General features: G+C 49.2%; 1 protein-coding gene across 1 annotated transcript in view; it reads left to right on the top strand.

The window, feature by feature from the left end:
• DNAJC4 (DnaJ heat shock protein family (Hsp40) member C4) overlaps positions 1 to 18497 on the top strand; it is a 78840-nt gene that overhangs the window by 6579 nt on the left and 53764 nt on the right. Inside the window, exons 3-4 of the mRNA XM_073351766.1 lie at positions 13779 to 13917; positions 16124 to 16217. Of these exons, the coding sequence (XP_073207867.1) occupies positions 13826 to 13917; positions 16124 to 16217 (186 nt within the window). The 5' untranslated portion in view covers positions 13779 to 13825. The remainder of the gene's footprint in view (positions 1 to 13778; positions 13918 to 16123; positions 16218 to 18497) is intronic.

Raw genomic sequence — 18497 nt, 5'->3', positions numbered from 1 at the left:
AATCACTGCCTTAACCAACAGTGATATTGGTACAAAATCAATGTGTAGATCAGGAGTCCCTGACTTTGCTCTGGACCCCATTGTGCTAGGTACTGTACACACACATATCAAGAGCTTATCTAAATGAGAAATTGCTCTGATTATATTTAAGGTATGATGTTAAACCGTAGCAAATATCCACATTGGCCCTTTTATTTTTGGTTTAAAAGAGGTGTATTTTGGTTTAGTGTAGGGATACAATTTTCAAAAATGCCTAAGTCCCATTTTCAAAAGTGACTTAGGAGCCAAAGCCACATTGAAAGTCACTGAGGACTTGTTTACTTAGGGAAATTGACCATTGTAGCTCTACAGAGCACTAGACAGAATTCCCTGTGAGGATAGTTTATTCTGGAATAAAATCCCTTTCATTCTAGAATAGAGTGTCCACTTGGGGGAGTTATATTGGCATAACCACTATAGTGAAATAATTATTCCTCTGTAACTATGCTGGGAAATTTCTCTGTGTAGCTGAGCCCTTAGTACCTTCGTAGGGAGAAAATCCCAGGTACAAAAGGGCTCTTTAACCTAGCAGAGAAAGGCAGAACAAGAACCAATGGCTGAAAGTTAAAACCAGACGCATTCCAATTAGAAATAAAACACCAGTGTTTCACAGTGCAAGTGATTAAACATTGGAACAAACTCCCAAGGGAAGTGGTGGAGTCTCCATTTTTTTGATGTCTGCGAATCCAGACTGGCTGCCTTTCTGGAAGATGCTCTAGTCAAACCCAAGTTATTGGGCTCAGTACAGGAGTAACAGGATGAAATTCTCTGGTGATCAGACTGGGTGATCTAATGGTCCTTCTGGCCTTAAAAAGTATTAATCTTTTATTCTCCCCTCCCCTCTGATTTGTTGGGAATTCTGGTCCAAAACTGGGGATCCAACTGTACAGGCAACTGGATAGGGATGTAAAGAAGCACTTTACCCCAGTCTTGCAACAAAGGAGTTAGCCTGGGTTCCTGTCCCGTGCAAGCATGACTTCCACCCTCCTGGGTTACACACGCACTGAACTTGGAGCCTCCAGAGTTCAAAGTATGAGCTCCTACAACTTGAGCCGAAGAACCAAGGCTCTGTAGCTGGCATTGTAACAGACTCATGCCCACCCACTGACCAGTGGGTTATACAGGCGTCTGTGTCCCTGCCGTGGGCAGAGAGCAGTGGTCTTTTTGTTAGCCTTCTACCTGCTTTGCAGGGGTTTTGATGAATGGGATGGATTACCCACTAGCTTGTCGAAGTGCTGGCTGTGTCCTCTGCAAAAATGGTGCAGTGTTCTGTCTGACAGCAAGGCCTCATCTAAGCATGAGAGAGGTTTGTGCCACTCCTTCGGCTACCATACCATGCGGTGCGCTGCCAAGGCAGAGGGCTGCAGCTGTGTGCTTTTTATCTTGCATGGGAATGACGCCACTGCTCTTAAGCAGCATCTTGAGCTAGGCCTCCTGAATTCTGTTTCTGACCCTGAGAGGAAGTACTGCCTAGTGATTAAAGCAAGGGCCCGGGAGCCAGTTCTGTTCCTGGCTCTGATAGAAAGCAATCTTTTGAGGTTATAAAGGGGGCTGTGGGAGCCAGGACTTGGGGGTTCCCTTTCTTGGCTCTGGGGGTGGAGTATTGTCTAGTGAAGGGGTTCTGGGAGCCAGGACTCCTGCGTTCTCTTTTTGGCTGCAGTGGTTAGAACAGTTCTTTTCCCAGCTCTCTCCTTGACTTGCAGTTTGACATTGTTTGAGACACTTATTGTTGTACAAATCTCTGATTCATATCGCACATTGGTGGAAAATGGCAAATACATGTCTATCCTTGGGAAGCAGTGTTGCCAAGTGGCTAAAGTTCTGGATTGGGTCTTGAGAGACTGGTTCTGTTCCTGCTCTGCCACTGCCTAGCTGGGTGTCCTTGGGCAAGTCACGGCCCCACTCTGTGCCTCAGTTTCCCCACCTGTAAAATTCGGATAATAATACTGCTCTCCTCAGTAAAGGGCTTTGAGATCTGCTGATGAAAAGCATTACTAGAGAAGGGCTAAGGACTATTTGAGATGGGTTGAATCCAGGTCCAAACTCCTTCCTAAATTAGATCCAGTGGCACTTTGCCTTTACAATGGCGTCTTAAAAATGCGACCGCTTCAGCATATGAAAGTTCCTGGTGGTGTGACACTGCTCTGTCCAAAGAGTGGGGAATTAACTTTGTGAATTTAGTGTCAAACCACATCTGTTGTCACCAGTCTTTGTTACCTTTGGCAGCAGTGCTATCATGATAGGAATAGCCACAGCGGATCAGACCGGGGTACGTCTGGACCAGTATCCTGTCCTCTGCAGTAGCCGGTACCGTAAGCTTCAGAGGAAGATGCAAGAAGTTGGGAATAATTCCCCCACCCCACAGAAAATTTCTTCCTAACCCTTGTCAGCTAGAAGTCAGTTTATGCCTGAAATGTGAGAGTGGGAAGGATGGTTTTGTGGGCTGAGATTCAGGAGCTCTGCCGCTGACTCCTCATTTGAACTTGGGCAAATCATAGCCCTGCTCTGTGCCTCAGTTTCTCCATCTGTAAAATGGGATAATGACCCTGATTTCCTTTGTAATCCACTTAGATAATGCTCCTGCCACTCTCAAAGACGTTGGTGTTGTAAACATTTCTAAAGGAAGGATGGCTTTTTGAAGTGAAATGGCACTTAGGACATTCTCACCTAACTCTGCCCCTGTGAAGAGCAGTGCTTTTGTAGCTAAGGCACTGGACTGGGATTCACGAGATCTGGGTTCGATTCCCGGTTTTACCACAGACTCCTCATGACCTAGGGCAAGTCACTCCCCCCTCTCTTGCCTCAGTTTCCCCATGTGTAAGATAGGGAGGATGGTACTTTCCTATCTCATAGGCCAGGGGCAGTTGTGAGTGACTATGAGATGCCCAGATATAATGCCGATGTGAGTAAGTAGATAGAACCTGAAGGGAATGCCAGGTAATTGTAATTGTCCTCATTGTTATTTATTATGCGTATTGTGGTTGTGCTATGGGCCAGCACCTCATTGCACTAGGCACTGTACAGACACAGATCAAAAAGCCTCATCCCTCCTTTCTTTCCAATAGGTCCAGTAGCAGTCATCAGGCTCTTTACATGAGTGGACTGTGACGTCTTAAAGTCACAAGTACCTGCCCTTTGGAAACTTCGTGCCTGGCATCTTCCCTCTGTTTGTTTTTGACACGGCTAATGGTGCAGAATGATTTAGTGGTCTCTGTGCAGTAACCAGCCAGATGGTGTTTTTGCTAACTGCACAAATAAACACGCAGGCTGTCGAGTAGGCGAAAAGGGTAGTGACTCTCCCTCACCTCCCCGACATTTACCCAAGGGCTGGATTGCAGGCTCAGCGCTTCAGCAAACACGTCTGGAAACAAATGCCAAGTGCAGGTGTTCTGCCAGCCATGCAGCAAGAGGCAGGTTCAGTGGTGCCCGCTGGAGGGGACAAGGGATGGATATCACATGAAAGGCACTTGCTGTTTTCCAGGAGGATTCACGTATACACCATGCAGTTATTTACAGCAGGGCAAAGCAGGGTGTAAATCGCTACCCGCTCGGACTGGGAGCTTTTCTTGCTCTGATTTCATTGGGTACATCTACACAGCAATTAAACACCAGCAGCTGGCCTGGGTCAGCTGACTTGGGCTCGCAAAGCTCAGGCTGTGGGGCTGTAAAATTGCTGTGTTGATGTTCGGATTCATGCCGGAGCCTGAGAGGGGGAGGGTCCCAGAGCCCAGGCTCCAGCCAAACCTGAATGCCTACACGGCAGTTTTTAGCCCGCAAGCCCAAGTCAGCTGACCTGGGCCAGCTGTGGCCAGTGCCCTGGGTCTTTTATTCCAGTGTAGATGTACCCATAGATTCCAAGGTCAGAAGGGCCCACTCTGATCATCTGGTCTGACCTACTGTATAACACAGCCCATAGGATTAATTCCTGATTGAACAGGAACAGATCTAGAGCACAGTGTAAGGGAGTGTGCAAAGTGCAGGGTATTGTTTCTGTTCACTTCAAAGAAGCAAAGTCAGACAAATGGTGGGAGAAAGGGAGACAGCCTGCAGAGCAATTAGAGGGATCACCATGGCATGCAGTCTATTAGTTATTATGGGTATTCAAGTAGCATCTAAGAGTCCCAGGGCCTCTGTTGTGTCAGGCACTGCACGGAACCCCCCGACTGATGTTGAGAACCCCCCACTATGCTGGCCGCTACACTGATACCTCCAGCTAAGATTGGAGACCTTGTTTTGCTTGGCACTGCACAGACCCCCTAGAATTATCTGGGCCATCCTGTTTACCCTTTTTAAAAATTGGTCCAACATGAGGTTTCTTCTGGTTTTCTGAAACTTCCCCAGTGCTCCTAGACTTATTGAAAATCAACATTAATGGTGCGGCAGGCTCCTCAGCCAGCTCTTTTAAAACCTTTGGATGCAACTTATCTGGTTCTGCTGATCTAAAAATGTCTAACTTTAGTAGCTTCTGTTTAACATCCTCCAGAGATACTAGTGGAACAGAAGGAGTGTTATCATCACCATGTGATATGAGTATATAATCTGTTTTTCCCTCCAATACAGAACAGAAATATTTATTCGGAACCACAGCCAATGGGAGCTGCGGGGTCAACACCTGCTGGCAGAGCTGCGGCTAGGCGGCTCTGCACGCTGCCTCCACCCCCAGGATCTGCCCCCGCAGCTCCTATTGGCCACAATTCCCGGCCAACGCGAGCTGCGGAGCCAGCGGTCAGGGCGGGGTGGGGCAGCACGCAGAGCCGCCTAGCTGAGTCTCTGCCTAGGAGCAGCAGGGATGGGTTGCCCCTTGCGAGGAGCTGCCCGAGGTGAGCACTGCCCAGATACGGCACCCTGCACCCCCTCCCACTCCACAACTCGCTGCCCTGAGCCCCCTCCCGTACCCAAACTCCCTCCCAGAGCCTGTGCCCCACACCACTCCCGCACTCCGAACCCCTTGTGGCTGTTCCTCCGCCTAGGAGCAGCAGAGACATGTTGCCGCTTCCGGGGAGCCACGTGGAGCCCGGTAGGGAGCCTGCTGGCCCCGCACCAACCGGACTGTAAACCGGACTTTCAATGAAGATCAAAAATGCCAGTTTATAGAGCTTTCCGGTTGGTAAAGTGTAGGATAACACAGCTTTTACTATATTTTATTTTTTATAGCTGCCTTCACTTCCCTCCTAAACCAGATTGGTTTTCTAACCACCACAGTTCTGCCTCAGTTGTGAGATTGTGGCTTTTTGGGCATCAAGTGAGGTGTTTTTAAATGATTCCCAATTATCATTCACATTTTTTTGATTGCATTCTTTACCCAGATGTTTTGGCTCATAATTGTTTTCAGCTTTGTGAAATTGGCCTTGTTAAAACACCAAGTATGTATATTTATTCTGCCTGCGCTTTATAAATGTACCTAAGCTTGTACCATTCATTTTTATTTCTGTGATCAGTTCTTTATCTGTTAGGACAAGGTCTAATAAGAATTCCCTCATGTTGGTTGCAACACTTCATGTTAGGAAATTTTCCTCTATACTGTTTAGAAGTACTGCGGATGTTTTAGTACTGGTAGCCTGAGACCTTCAGCATGTGTCACTCAAACTGAAGTCCCCCATGATCATGCAAGTTTTTGCCTTACACATAGTAGATTGGTGAGTATTGAGGCAGTCATCCTGTTCCCTAGTATGATTTGGTGGTCTGTAGCAGATACCGACCAATATCCATCTTCTACTTTATCTGTTAGGACATTGATCCATAAGCATTCAAAATAATTTTCTTCCACATTTTCAGTGACTCAGAAACAGGCAAAGCCATTTGTGACATAGAGAGCCACTCCCCCTTCCTTTCTGCCCACTCGATCCTTCCTAAATAGGTTATAACCATTGATTTTAACATTCCAATTATGTGAATCATCCCATCAGGTTTCAGTAATAGCAACTAGATCGAATTTATACCCACAAATGAACCATTCCAATTCCTCGTTTGTTACCCAGGCTCCTAGCATTGGCATATAGCAGGGGTGGGCAAACTTTTTGGCTTGAGGGCCACATTGGGGTTGCGGAACGGTATGGAGGGCCGGGTAGGGAAGGCTGTGCCTCCTCAAACAGCCTGGCCCCCTCCCACTTCCCGCCCCCTGACTGCCCCCCTCAGAACCCCCGACCCATCCAACTCCCCCTGTTCCTTGTCCCCTGACCACCCCTCCCCGGGACCCCACACCCTATCCAACCCCCCAGCTCCCTCTCCCCGACTGTCCCGACCCCTATCCACACCCCTGCCCCCTGACAGGCCCCGCTGGGACTCCCACGCCTATCCAACCCCCACTGCTCCCTGTCCCCTGACTCCCCCCCGGGACCCCCATCCCTAACTGCCCCCCCAGGACCCCACCCCCATCCAACCCTCCTGTTCCCTGTCTCCTGACCGCCCCCCCCCGAACCTCTGCCCCATCCAACTGCCCCCTGTCCCCTGACTGCCCCCCCGGGGCCTCCTGCCCCTTATCAACCCCCCCCCCGCCCCCTTACCGTTACCATGCCACTCAGAGCAGCAGGACAGGCTTATTTGAAAGCCTGGGCGGTGGGCAGGTGCAAGCTGCGCTACCCGTGTGAAGGCATTGCTGCGGGGGAGGGGGGACAGCTGGGGAGGGGCCGGGGGCTAGCCTCCCTGGCCGAGAGCTCAGGGGCTGGGCAGGATGGTCCAGTGGGCCGGATGTGGCCCGCAGGCCGTACTTTGTCCACCCCTGCTATAGAGGCAATTCAAAAATTTCTTCTCCATGTCCTTTGGTTCCTTTATTTATTTTGTTTCCCCCATCTTGATTTTGTGCTGGGTGCTTATATCTTCCCTCTTTTTACCCTCCCCTTTTGTTATTAGTTTAACCCTGTGCTGACTGCTCAAGCCAGCCTGTCCTCAAAGAGATTGGTCCTCCTCCTACTGAGGTGGAGGCCATCCAAACTATACAGCTTCTCTCCCATAAAAGTTTGACCAACGTTCCACAAAACCAAAACCCTCCACCACTTACCTAGCCAGTGGTTCACTTCCTGAATCTTCCGCCTTCCTTCATTCATGGGAAGGAAGGATCTCAGAGAAGATAGCTTAGATTTTCTTTTTCTTCAGCACACTTCTGAGTTCCCTGAAGTCATCTGCTATATGCGAGATACCCTGTGACACAGTGTAATTAGTGCCTATATGAACTATCGCCAGGGGAACCTTGCCCGTCAACTTCAGAAGCCTATCCAATCTTAGAGTGACATGCAGCACATTGTCCTATTGTCTTCCAGTGCCTTGCAGAATGTTCTTTCAGTTCTTCTGAAAGAAGATGGAGTTGGGGGAGGATTGGGGGAGCCTTATGCCAGGCACTGCACAGACTGCTCCCCAGGTGGAGATCGGGGCCTCCCATTATGCTGAGTGCTGCACAGATACAGAGAATATATAATCTAAATAGACAAAAGGTGTGGGGGGAAACTGAGGCACAGAGCGGGGCGGTGACTTGCCCAAGGTTACTGAGCAGGTCAATGCCAGAGCTGAGAATAACTCAGGTGTTCTGAGTCCCAACCCAGATTCAACCTTCTTCTCTTCCTTCCCACCTGACTGAAGAAGACTGTGTTCTCACAATCATATGTCTCATATATGAAATGCAATTGAACACTTTGAGATTTGTTCCCCAGGGCACAGGACCGGCCCCAAATATCCTCCATCTCTGAGCTCTGCTTGTTACAGGAAGGGGCTTGTGGGGAATGCACCTACCTGTTAGACTGGGTGTGAAAAATTCCCCTATGCATAGGGTTGGCACCAGGTCTAGGCGTCATCCCCTAGCGCAGAGTCCTGCAGAAACACCAAAGGTGTGAGGGGCTGTTTGCTGGAGATCTGTTTTGACTAACATTCACAGGAGATCTAATCTGACTGGTTTATGGATAGCCAAGGTTAAGAACCCATCATCCCAGATGGCACGAGCAACCAGGCTTTATGCCTGGCACAGCAGTGTTATGTACAGGAATCCCTTTAAATAGGTTGTGTCCCCTCTAGTGGCGCTTACTGTGTTCTGGGTCTCATAACCCAGCCAAAGCAGCAGTGTGTTTAGGCTTTGACCATTATATAGAGTGAGCAAATGTGATTACTCTGCTTGAGCCCCATGCTTACAGTACCATAGCTGCTTGCATTATAACCTTTCTCCTCCTCCCCTTCCTGCTCCCAGGGTTAATGCTGAATATCATTTTGCAGCATCCCACATCCTTGGCAGGTCCCCTTCTCCCTAGTACAAAGGAAACAGGTGAGGACGAAAGGGAAACATCAACGGGATCTATGCTGTGCTGGCGAACCACAGCTGTTTCCTGGTGCTGTCACTTTCTGATATCCTGTCTAAATTCCCCTCTTTTCTTTCCTGAGCTGCCAGTGTCCCACTGCTCATGGAGGTTATTTTTAACTTCACAAGACTCAGAATTATGAAATTCCAGCTATGGGGCTGCCTCAGACTTGTGATGGGGTGGGGTGAGGGTGGATAGAGCCTGCGTGACTCTAAGGAGCTTTGGAAAGTCAAACAGACGGCAGCTCTGCTTTTATCTGTAATGGCAAAGAAATGACACCATTCATAACCTCCTTGACAGGCGGGTCTCAGACTGTACAATCCATGCTGCTAGTTGGAGACTCTATGTTTGTTTGGTATAGAAATACATCTGCCAAAACAAACCAGGCAGATAAGTTTGTATTACGCTGTGCTAATTTTCTGTCTCTCCAACGAGTGGCTACAGCTAGCTGGCTTGCTTTCAGAACGGGAAATCGTTATAAAAAAAGGCAGGAAAGCATTGATTCCTTTTCAGAGTTGGATATATGATGAGAAAGGGTCCTGGCTCAGTTACCATGGTGATGAATTTAACTGTTTGATGGGGATGCATATTGAAAAATTAAATTATTGTTATTACGGTCGTGCTGCACAGGTCCCACAGCTGGGATCATGTTATGCCAGGTGGTGTACAGGCTTCTGGCCAGGATCGGGGTCTCCTGTTTGTGTGTTGGGCACTGGCCAGTGTTGGGGACCCACATCATGCCAAGCACTGCACAGACCCTCTGACAGATCGAGGCCCCCATCATGCTGGGCGCTGCACAGAGTAGGAGACAGTCGCTGCCCTGTAGAGCTTACTGTCTAAACAGGCAAAGGAAAACTTGACAGAAGGTCGCTCACTTTGTTGCTTCTGTCAGCCGAGCTGATTGCACATATCAGAAGCTCCTTGCCTTCCTTTATTTGCAGCTCCCAAGCTACCTGGGTGCCACCTTTTCATCCCCCTCTATTTCAGGGACTCCCCACAACTCCCTCCACCCTTTCCCCCATGCCAGGGGCTCTGTGTGCCCCCTTTTCATCTTCCTCTGTGCCAAGGAGTCTGTGGGCCCCCATTCCCCACTCTCCCCATATCAGGGTCCCCCATTCTCTCTGTGCCCTACCTTCTCCTCTCCAGGATTATTTATTGAACCCAGACCTCCTGAGTTCTTGTCCAGCTAGTTAACAATAAGATCCTTCTCTAGCCCAGTGACTATGCACCATTTAAGTTCTATAGAGACAGATTCCGTGGTGCATAAGCCACACTCTGGACCTTTGCACAAGGGTAAATTTCACCCAAAGTGCATGCTGGGACATGGTTACAGTCCACGGCTGGAGTCTGCTGCATGGGTCAGTCCAGTCCCTTGCCTAAAGGCTGCAGTGGGAGGTTCTGGAGGTGAGACCTGGCTAGGTGTGAAGCAGACAATTGTCTTTGTTGATGTCTCACAAGGTTGTGTCTTGCAAGCAAACTGCGTTCCCCAGAGCTTGCACAAGCCATCGATTCTCAGACCATAAGGCCAGAAGGGACCACTGACCATCTAGTCTGACCTTCTGTATAACACAGGCCATACGCCAGCCCTGAATTAGTTCCTGTTGGAACTAGAGCGGATCTTACAGAAAAACATCTAGTTTTGAATGGAAAATTGCCAGTGATGGAGAATCCACCACAGCCCTTGTGAATTTGTTCCAATAGTTAATGACTCTCTCTGTTAAAAATGTTTGCCCTGTTTCCAGCCTGAATTTGTCTAGCTTCAACTTCCAGCCCTTGGATCTTCTTAGACCTTTGGCTGCTAGACTGAAGAGACCTTCATCTAATTTCTGTTCCCCACATAAGTATTTATAAACTTATAAGCTCTTGGAGTCTCTGACTAGCAGGCCTGTTTCCAGCCCTTTAAGTCATTCTCCTTCGCCAGACCTGCAGTCAGTGCAGGGTTAACACATGCACGGCAGCACTCAAAACATTTGAGCCCAGGAAAGCTGCTGATCCCTCATTTCACAAAGCCCAACTCCCTCATTTGAAGCGTTTCACAATTCTCCTTCATGTGCTGCTAGCTCGGGTGATTAACGGGGTTTTTTATTTAACACTGGGTGGCCCGGCCGCTGTTTTGTTGAACAGCTGAGTGGGGGTGGGGTGGAAAGCTACGCTTATAGCCTTTCAAAGAACCAAGAAAGCAGGATTCCATAAGGTGTAATTCACTGCGCTACATTGTTGCCCCAAATCGCAGTCTGGGGTTTTCACTATCTTACTATTTATAATTTGGTCTTATTATTTATGGTAGACCCCCACTGAAATTAGAGCCCCTATTGTACCAGTTGCTGCACAGCCACCTCTCCCAACCCCCCCAAACCTGACTCCCAGTCCCCCTGCCCTAAGCAGTAGACCCCACTCCCGTCCCAGAGCTGGGGATAGAAGCCAGAAGTCATGACTCTCCATCCTGGACACTTACTACGAGGCAGTCCTTCCCTGGGCTGTCAGATCCATGCCAAGCTGCGTTCACAGGAAATTTTGCCTGTGAGAGGGAGAGGGGTCACTGCTGGGCCAGGGTCACCAGCACATGTGGAGGGCTTGGCAGAATGGCACAAACTGCCCTCCACCCCATCCTTCCAGCAGCTGCCGCACGAGGGTCTGGAATGCGACCGTCGTGTTATTCTTGGCCACTTATGACGTGAATGCCTGCCTGTTTGTTCTGGTCGGCAGAGTCTCCTTAACAGAAGCCTCACCCCCCCATCCCCCCGCTCTCCCCATGCTCTGAACACTGATCTCCCTGCACACTCTCCAAACTCACACTCCCATTTCCCCCTGCTCTGCACACTCATATATTAGCTCAGTGCCGCTTATCTCTGTCAGGGCATGCAGGCTCTGGCATCCCACAGCGTGTACCTCTGCTTCCATCCCCATGAGCTTGTCTTATCCTTGGCAAATTTCATGTCCCTCCAACGTTGAGCTGCAGTGAAATTAGCTGTGGGCCTTTCAGGGTTAAACCTTGGGAGCATGGGGGACACCGCCTCACACAGAGGGGAGCTGCCACTCTCCCTACCTCCTTCTTCCAAATCCTTATCCACTGGGAGAATCTGTAGCTGATATCCTGTTCTGGGCTCTGTCTTGGAGATAGAGGTTGGATAGGATCCATAGCCCCGCGAGGGAGCAGAGATCCAGCTTACAGAGAATGGAAATGACTAACACAAGCTCACTGAGCTGGGGATAGGACCCAGGTATCCTAATTCACAACCCTCCACTCTAACTCATTGGACCCCACTCCCGCTCCACAGCTCGGAATAGACCCCTGGAGTCCAGACTTCCAGGCCCCTGTGAACTGTGCAACACCCAAAAGTGTGCACCCTAAAGGCTCAAAAACCAGAATGCAATTTTTTTAAACACTGTCATGATTGTGAAGTCAATCTTGTGATTTTTGGTGCCTGGCTCATTATCTCTGGACCGCTCAGTGTTGGATACACTATGAAGGCAGGTGTTTGGATGCAGCCCAAGCATCAGCGCCCGGGCTGTGCACCAGTTTGGCAAGCAACAGTGGCTTGTCCGGTGAACAACATGTTTCCCAGCACTGCTTCTGCTTGGCTCCTGTGCTGACGGGAAGCGAGGCTGTTCCCTTGGGGATGCATGTGGGCTCTGGGTTCTGTGATGAATGTTCCCATCTATTGTTATTTGTTGTTGATGATTGTAGGCATCTTTCCCCCAGTTTATTCAGGAGGGGCAGCTGGGGTTCATAGATTCCATAGAGTTCAAGGTCAGAAAGGATCATGTAGTCTGACCTCCTGCGTAGTACAGGTCATTAAATTTCATCCATTTACCCCTGTATTGAGCTCAATTACTTTAGAAGAGTAAAGCATTTCAGTCCTCAAGAGACTAAACTATTGTGTGCCACAGGTAGAGACTGAGGGTCCCCCATTGCCTGAGGCCCCTTCAGTGGCAGGGACTTGATGAGGCCCCCAGCAGGCGACCTGCTCCCCATCCTGCAGAGGAAGGTGAAAACCCCCCAAGGTCCCTTCTAATCTGACATGGGGTCAGGTTAGGAATTTTCCCCAGATCTGGCAATCAGTTGGACCCGAGCATGGGATCAAAACACACCAGCCAGGCATCCAAGGCAAAGGATTCCCTGAACCACCTCAGAGCGTTGGTCCATCCCAGTAAGGATCCCAGCACCAGCTGTGGCCAGTCCCTGATGCTTCCGCGGAAGACAAACATACCAACCCAGAAGACAGATGGACACCGGGGATAAAATTAACCCCTGCAGGTGACCAGCTGAAACCCTGAAGCATGAGATTAGATTTGAGTCATTGGCTTAATGCAGAGCTGCGATTGCTAGGAGCGTGTTGTGGGCAATGTGGGGTTTTAGGCCTGATGCTACAATTGGGTAAAAATCCCTGCTTGACATCAGTGGGAGTTTTGCCAGAGCAAGGCCCCCAGTGTTGTCTGTCCACAAGACCCCCTTCCGTTCTGTATTTAAAACATTGGGTGGGGGTGCAGGAGACTTGGGTTCAGTTGCCAGCTCTGCCACAGACTCCGTGCATGACCTTGGGCAAGTTACTGCCTCAGTTTTCCCATCTGTAAAACGGGGGGCATAACCCTTTTTTCACATAGTCAGACTGTGAGCTCTTTAGGGCAGGGACTTCCTCTTTCTGTGTGCCTCTGTGGTCAGGAGGCCCTTTATGGTGATGGCAGCTCCTGATCTTGATGTGGGGGTGGGGGGCTGGTGCAGTAATAAATGAAAGGTGACATGGAAAGTTTTACTTTTTTTTTAATAGAAAATTGGGGGCTTTATTAAAATGTTTCCTGAAAAGCATCTGCCTCCTGTCAAAATACCAGCTGCCAAAAAGCCAAAATATTTACATTTGGAGATGCTTATGCTTCAGGTGCATCACTCCCCATTCTCTTCTGTGGGCTGGGGTCCTTGGTCAGAGTACATCTCCCATGATGCACCTGACCAGGGACTCCCATAGTGCCTTTCCAGGAGGAGAGACCACCATGCATCCTGGGAGATGTAGTCTGACCAGGAAGTCCAGCCCACAGAGCGTGGGAACATGAGGCACCTGAAATATAACTGCCATGGGGCGCTGCAGCAGCTCAGCAAGAAGGAAGACCATGGTGCATTATGGGAGATGTAGTGTGACCAGGGACAATAGCTGGGGCCAATGCACATTTTGAGTGAAGGCAGAGAGCTAGCACAAAGCCCCCGACACCAGGGCCCTGATCCTGCATTAACTTACGAAAGTGCATAACTTTACTGCCACATGTAGACCCAACATGTGCATAAGTGTATGGAGGGTTGGTTCCCAGGTAAGCAGGGCTTAATTGGTGCCTGACCTCTTATTTGCCCCTCTTGGAAGTTTATCCTAGGCTGATAAATGACTAATGGCTCATTTCAAAGAGCCAGCACTTCATCAGTTGTTTCCATATGCTTTTCCAATATCCGTCTTTTTCTCCCCATCCTTACAGATCTGAATCACCTCCAGCTCTCTGCGTGCTGCTTTCTGGCTCTGAAAATGCCTCTGTCCATCCCCCACCTAGTCTGCCAGTGCTGCTTTCGGTGCAGAAGTGCCACACTGCGGGCATTTTCTACCACACTTTCAAACTGGTGAGTGAGTATAACGTGGTGTTGGGGCACCATCTCCTACTGTGTCTCTCTTTGAGTATCTCTTTTTTGGGTTATGCTGCCTTACTCTGCTTTTGGTGGAGGGATGAGAGTAAAGTGACATGCAGCATAACACAAGTCCTTCCCAGGGGCTGCACCTGTTTAACTAAAACCTGATTGGCTTGCAAAGACCCCAGCTAAATTAACAAGATTTATATCACAAACAAAAGGGCAATGGGAGAAGACAGTAAAAACATCAGTGTTTCATCCCCCTTCCGGGCCTGTGCAACTAACAACGGAAAGGGGCTTATGTCTGCAAGTTTATGGAGATGACATATACACAGCTGGGTAATGTTAGACACACATGCACACACGCCTGGTTTAGCATGTTACTAATGAATTACTGTTCTAGAGAGAAAGAGACTCACACATACACTCTGGATTGTGTGTGCATACACTTGCTCTCTTGCACACTCACACTGGGTTACTAATAAGTCTCTTCTTCAAGGAGGACCATCAGATTCATTCTCTTACCCATGCACTCGCTTGCTCAAACTATTACACATTCACTCACTAACTCATTTGTTCAGTTTCTTACCCCTACACTCACTTGCTCTTGCACATGCCCACACATGCATTCGCTCGCTCAGACACATACTCATTCACTTACACGTGTGTTCCCTCACAAATATTCACACATGCATTGGCTCACTTACTCACGTTTGCTTGCATTTGCTTATTCTGACCCACACGCTTGTTTACTCACTCTGACACATGAACTCATTTGCTTACACACACACACATACACAGAGGCCCTGACCACTGGGTTATTAATGAATCTTCTGCATCTCAAGAAGAACCGGTACGCACGCACACACACACTCTCTCTCTCTCTCTCTCTCTCTCTCTCAAGTAGCATGATCCAGTTAGTTTCCCTGCTCCCTCGGAATGACCTTGCTCAATACCTATCACTTTGGAAATCCCAGAGCTGTATTTCTTTTTCCACCCAATATCAGCTCCATCTGTAAATGCCTCACACCAGTAGCCATGGCCCTGTCTGCCAGCCTAGCAACAAATAGCCCTGGCACTTTCTGCCAGAAGACAGGCCGTGCCCTCTCCCACTGCTGTGCCCTGGGTAGTGATGGTGTGAAGGTGGCAGGGTGTCCTGAGACCCACAGCAGCGTGGGACATAGCCAGGGATGGTTTGGGTGTGAGGTATGTATATTTAGGCTAGGGTTTATGTACCCCTGGAAATTCATGGATGTCGGGTGTCTAATTACCGTAGGTTCCCTGGTATTGTTGGCAGGCCAGAGCTAAGCCCTGTAGGCTGAAGGGGTTCCTGAGTTGCAAATGCAGGCACTGGGAGATCAGTTGCAGGCTGTGTGTGTCAGAGACAGGTAGCCAGGGGAAAGAGTCTTGAATGGGACCCTGAGAGGGAGCAGAGATACAGAGCTTCTTGGGCACAGAGTCCATGGGAGGGGCAGACGTGGGGATTTTGTGGCAAGGAGCCAGTCTACTGTTGGTTGTATCTGCTGCATTCAGGACTTTGTGCCCTTTCTTTGCAAATAAGCCAGATTGCATCAATTATTATAATAATAATAAATCCCTAGCTCTTATCTAACTTTTCTTCTATTCATCTCAAAGTGCTTTGCACAGTCGATCAGTAGCATTATCCTCATTTTGCAGATGAGGAAACAGGCACAGGGAGTGGAAGTAACCCCACGGTTACTCAGCAGGCCCAGGGCAGAGCAGGGAATAGAACCCAGGTGTCCTGAGTCCCCACTCCAGTACTCTGTCCACTAGAACACACTGCCTCAGGTTCCAGAACAGACCGGACTTGTAGCATTGACTTCTCCTAACAGAAACAGCCCTGTGGGGCTCTGGAGAGTGGAGAAGCATTCAGACTGAAGGGGCAAGAGCATCAATCTTTACTATCTCATTCCAGTGTCCCCATCACCAGCAGTCTGGGGGGTTCCTGGCAGAGAGCCGTGGGCTCTGACCTCCCCTGTCCTCCCCATACAGTCCCTCTAGCACAGATGTATGGCGGCTGAGGGAAGCTTGCCATTCCACTGTCCCTGTGCCCCGGAGCTGTCAGTCCAGCCCCGGTGGCAGGTCTGTAGCCCGGATCCTACACCCTGCTTTGGCTGAATGAGGAAGGAATTGGAACTGGCTCAGAGAGATGAGCGTACCTGTACCTTCTTTCACCTAGGTCTGGCCTCAGCAATTACTATGACCTGCTGGGAATCAAGAAAGATGCCACCATGGAAGAGATCAAACAAGCCTTCTTCGCCAAGTCAAAGAAGGTACGGGATGTGACTCTTGCTATGCCAGTGTTTGTCATTGTGGGCCTGGCCTGGATAACAGGGTGTGAGAGCTGGCAAAGGCTGGGGAACTGCATCCTGGCACAGCACATGGCTGTTTTAGTGGTTAAGCTTAAGGCCCAGGAGTCAGGATGCCTGGCTTGACAAGGGGAGTGCTGGGAGTCAGTTTCTGTTCTGGCTCTGGGAGGGAGTGGGTTAGAGTAGTAATAAGAAGAATGACAGTAAAACCTTATCTAGCACTTTTCATCAATAAATCGGAGCTGGAAGTCAGAACTCCTGGGTTCTCTTCCCAGCTATGGGAGGGGTGTGGGCTTAATACATGGTACTGGTAGACCCTGGCCAGTTAAACAAACGGGGTATGGGGCTTCCCCACGTCTCCATCCTTCATCTAGCCCTTGGCGTCTCTGCTGCCAGTTCCCGTCAGCCACCAGAGCAAATAAATGATGATCGATTCTGCTTGGGATATTTGACCATCTGTGACCTCCGCTCCCACTACTAATGGGGCCCCTGTGTTACGCAAGCAGCAAATGGTACTGGGAATGCGGGAGCCTGTGCTGAGCTGGGGGAGGATCCCAGCCCAGCCAAGGCAATTGTCAACACCCCATCTGTTTGGAAATCACATGGAACTTCCTAGCAAAAGGAGGCCTGAAAAAACATTCCTCCTACCATTAACTCTTTATATCCTGATGTCTTTGAGCGTTAGATACATTTTGCCATTCCCCTTCCTCCCTGAAGAGGGCACTGCTGGGAAGGAAGTGTTTAGAGCAGGAGAGGGACCCTGTGTTGCATTCCCAAAGGGAAGAGGCAACATTTGAGTTGGGTTTTCCAATCTGGTGTAGAGTGAGTGAGTGAGTGTGTGTGTGTGTGCGCGTGCGTGCGTGCGTGCGTGCGTGCGTGCGTGCATGCGTGTGAGAGAGAGAGAGAGACACCAAGAGACACAGAATAAGACTGGAATTAAGATGTAAATTTTTACCAGTGAGGGTAGTTAACCACTGGAACAACTCCCTAAGGGCTGTGGTGGATTCTCCATCGCTAGGAAAGTTTAAATCAAAATTGATGTTTTTCTAAATGATCTGCTCTTATTCAAGCAGATATTAATTCTGGGCCATCCTATGGGGCCTGTATTATAGAGGAGGTCAGATTAGATGATCACAGTGGTACCTTTTTGCCTTAAAAATCCATGAGTCTGCCACTTCCCATGGAAGTTTGTTCCAGTGGTTCGTCACCCTCCCTGTTAAAAATTTGTGCCTTTCTTATTGGAAATTGTCTGGCTTTAACTTCCAGCCATTAGTTCTTGTCCTGCCTCTCGCTGCTATGTTAAACAGCCCTTTAGTACCCAGGATTTCCTCTCCGTAAAGGTCCTTATATGCTGTAATCAAGTCTAGTCTTGATCTTTTTGGTAAGTTAAACACATGAATCTCCTTAAGTCTGTCACTGTATGTTTTTTTTCCCTGCCCTCCAATCATTTTTGTGGCTCTTCTCCTCCGCCCTGCTCTGACGTCAGCCCAGTTCATTGTTAAGCCCCTCAAAGCGCCTCTGACCTTTCCTGTTAGAGGATGTGCAGACACTGCTCTAAAATATCCTCCTGTTTTGGGCACCAGCTATGGCTTTAACATTTGATGCCTGCTCCACTGCTCCCAGCTGGCCTAGGAATTTCCTCCTTGGCTATCATTCCCACACACACCTTGTGAACACTCAGCCCAGTTGTTAGCCAGTTCATCAGAGGAAATCTGGCTGAACCTTATCACAGCCGCTTGCATGCATTGTGTGTCCAGACGACACTTACAGCAAGTGTGTAAAGATCCGGCTGTGTTGGAGGGGCGGCTGTGTCTCAGCTGGATGTTAGCTTGAGAGTGTAGGCTCAAGCCTGAAGGCAAACATACACAGAGAGTCTATTTGGTATGTCTCTCTATCTATGGTGCTTATCTGGCCCTCATCCCCATAGCACCTGAGCACCTCCCAATGTCTCTCTCCCTATACCCTCCTGTAAGGCACGGCAGTGCTGTTATTCCCATTGTACAGTTGGGGAACCAAGGCACAGAGAAGCTAAGTGACTTGCTCAGGGTCACTCAGGGAGTCTGGGGCAGAGCAAGAATTGAACACAAGTCTCCTGAGTCCTAAAGCAGCGACTTAACCACCAGGCCATCCTTCCTGTGCTTGCTGCTTGTAGGTATTTAGGTCTCAATCCTGCACATTACTGAGAACTCTGGGCCCAGGACCATACAGAACTTAAGCCTATGCTTGCCTTTAAGTCCTGTGGTG

Source organism: Lepidochelys kempii, chromosome 7 (assembly GCF_965140285.1).
Source record: "Lepidochelys kempii isolate rLepKem1 chromosome 7, rLepKem1.hap1, whole genome shotgun sequence".
Classification (NCBI taxonomy): Eukaryota; Metazoa; Chordata; order Testudines; family Cheloniidae; genus Lepidochelys; species Lepidochelys kempii.
The sequence above is the reverse complement of the archived record's forward strand: the minus strand, read 5'-3'. Positions and strand labels throughout refer to the sequence as shown.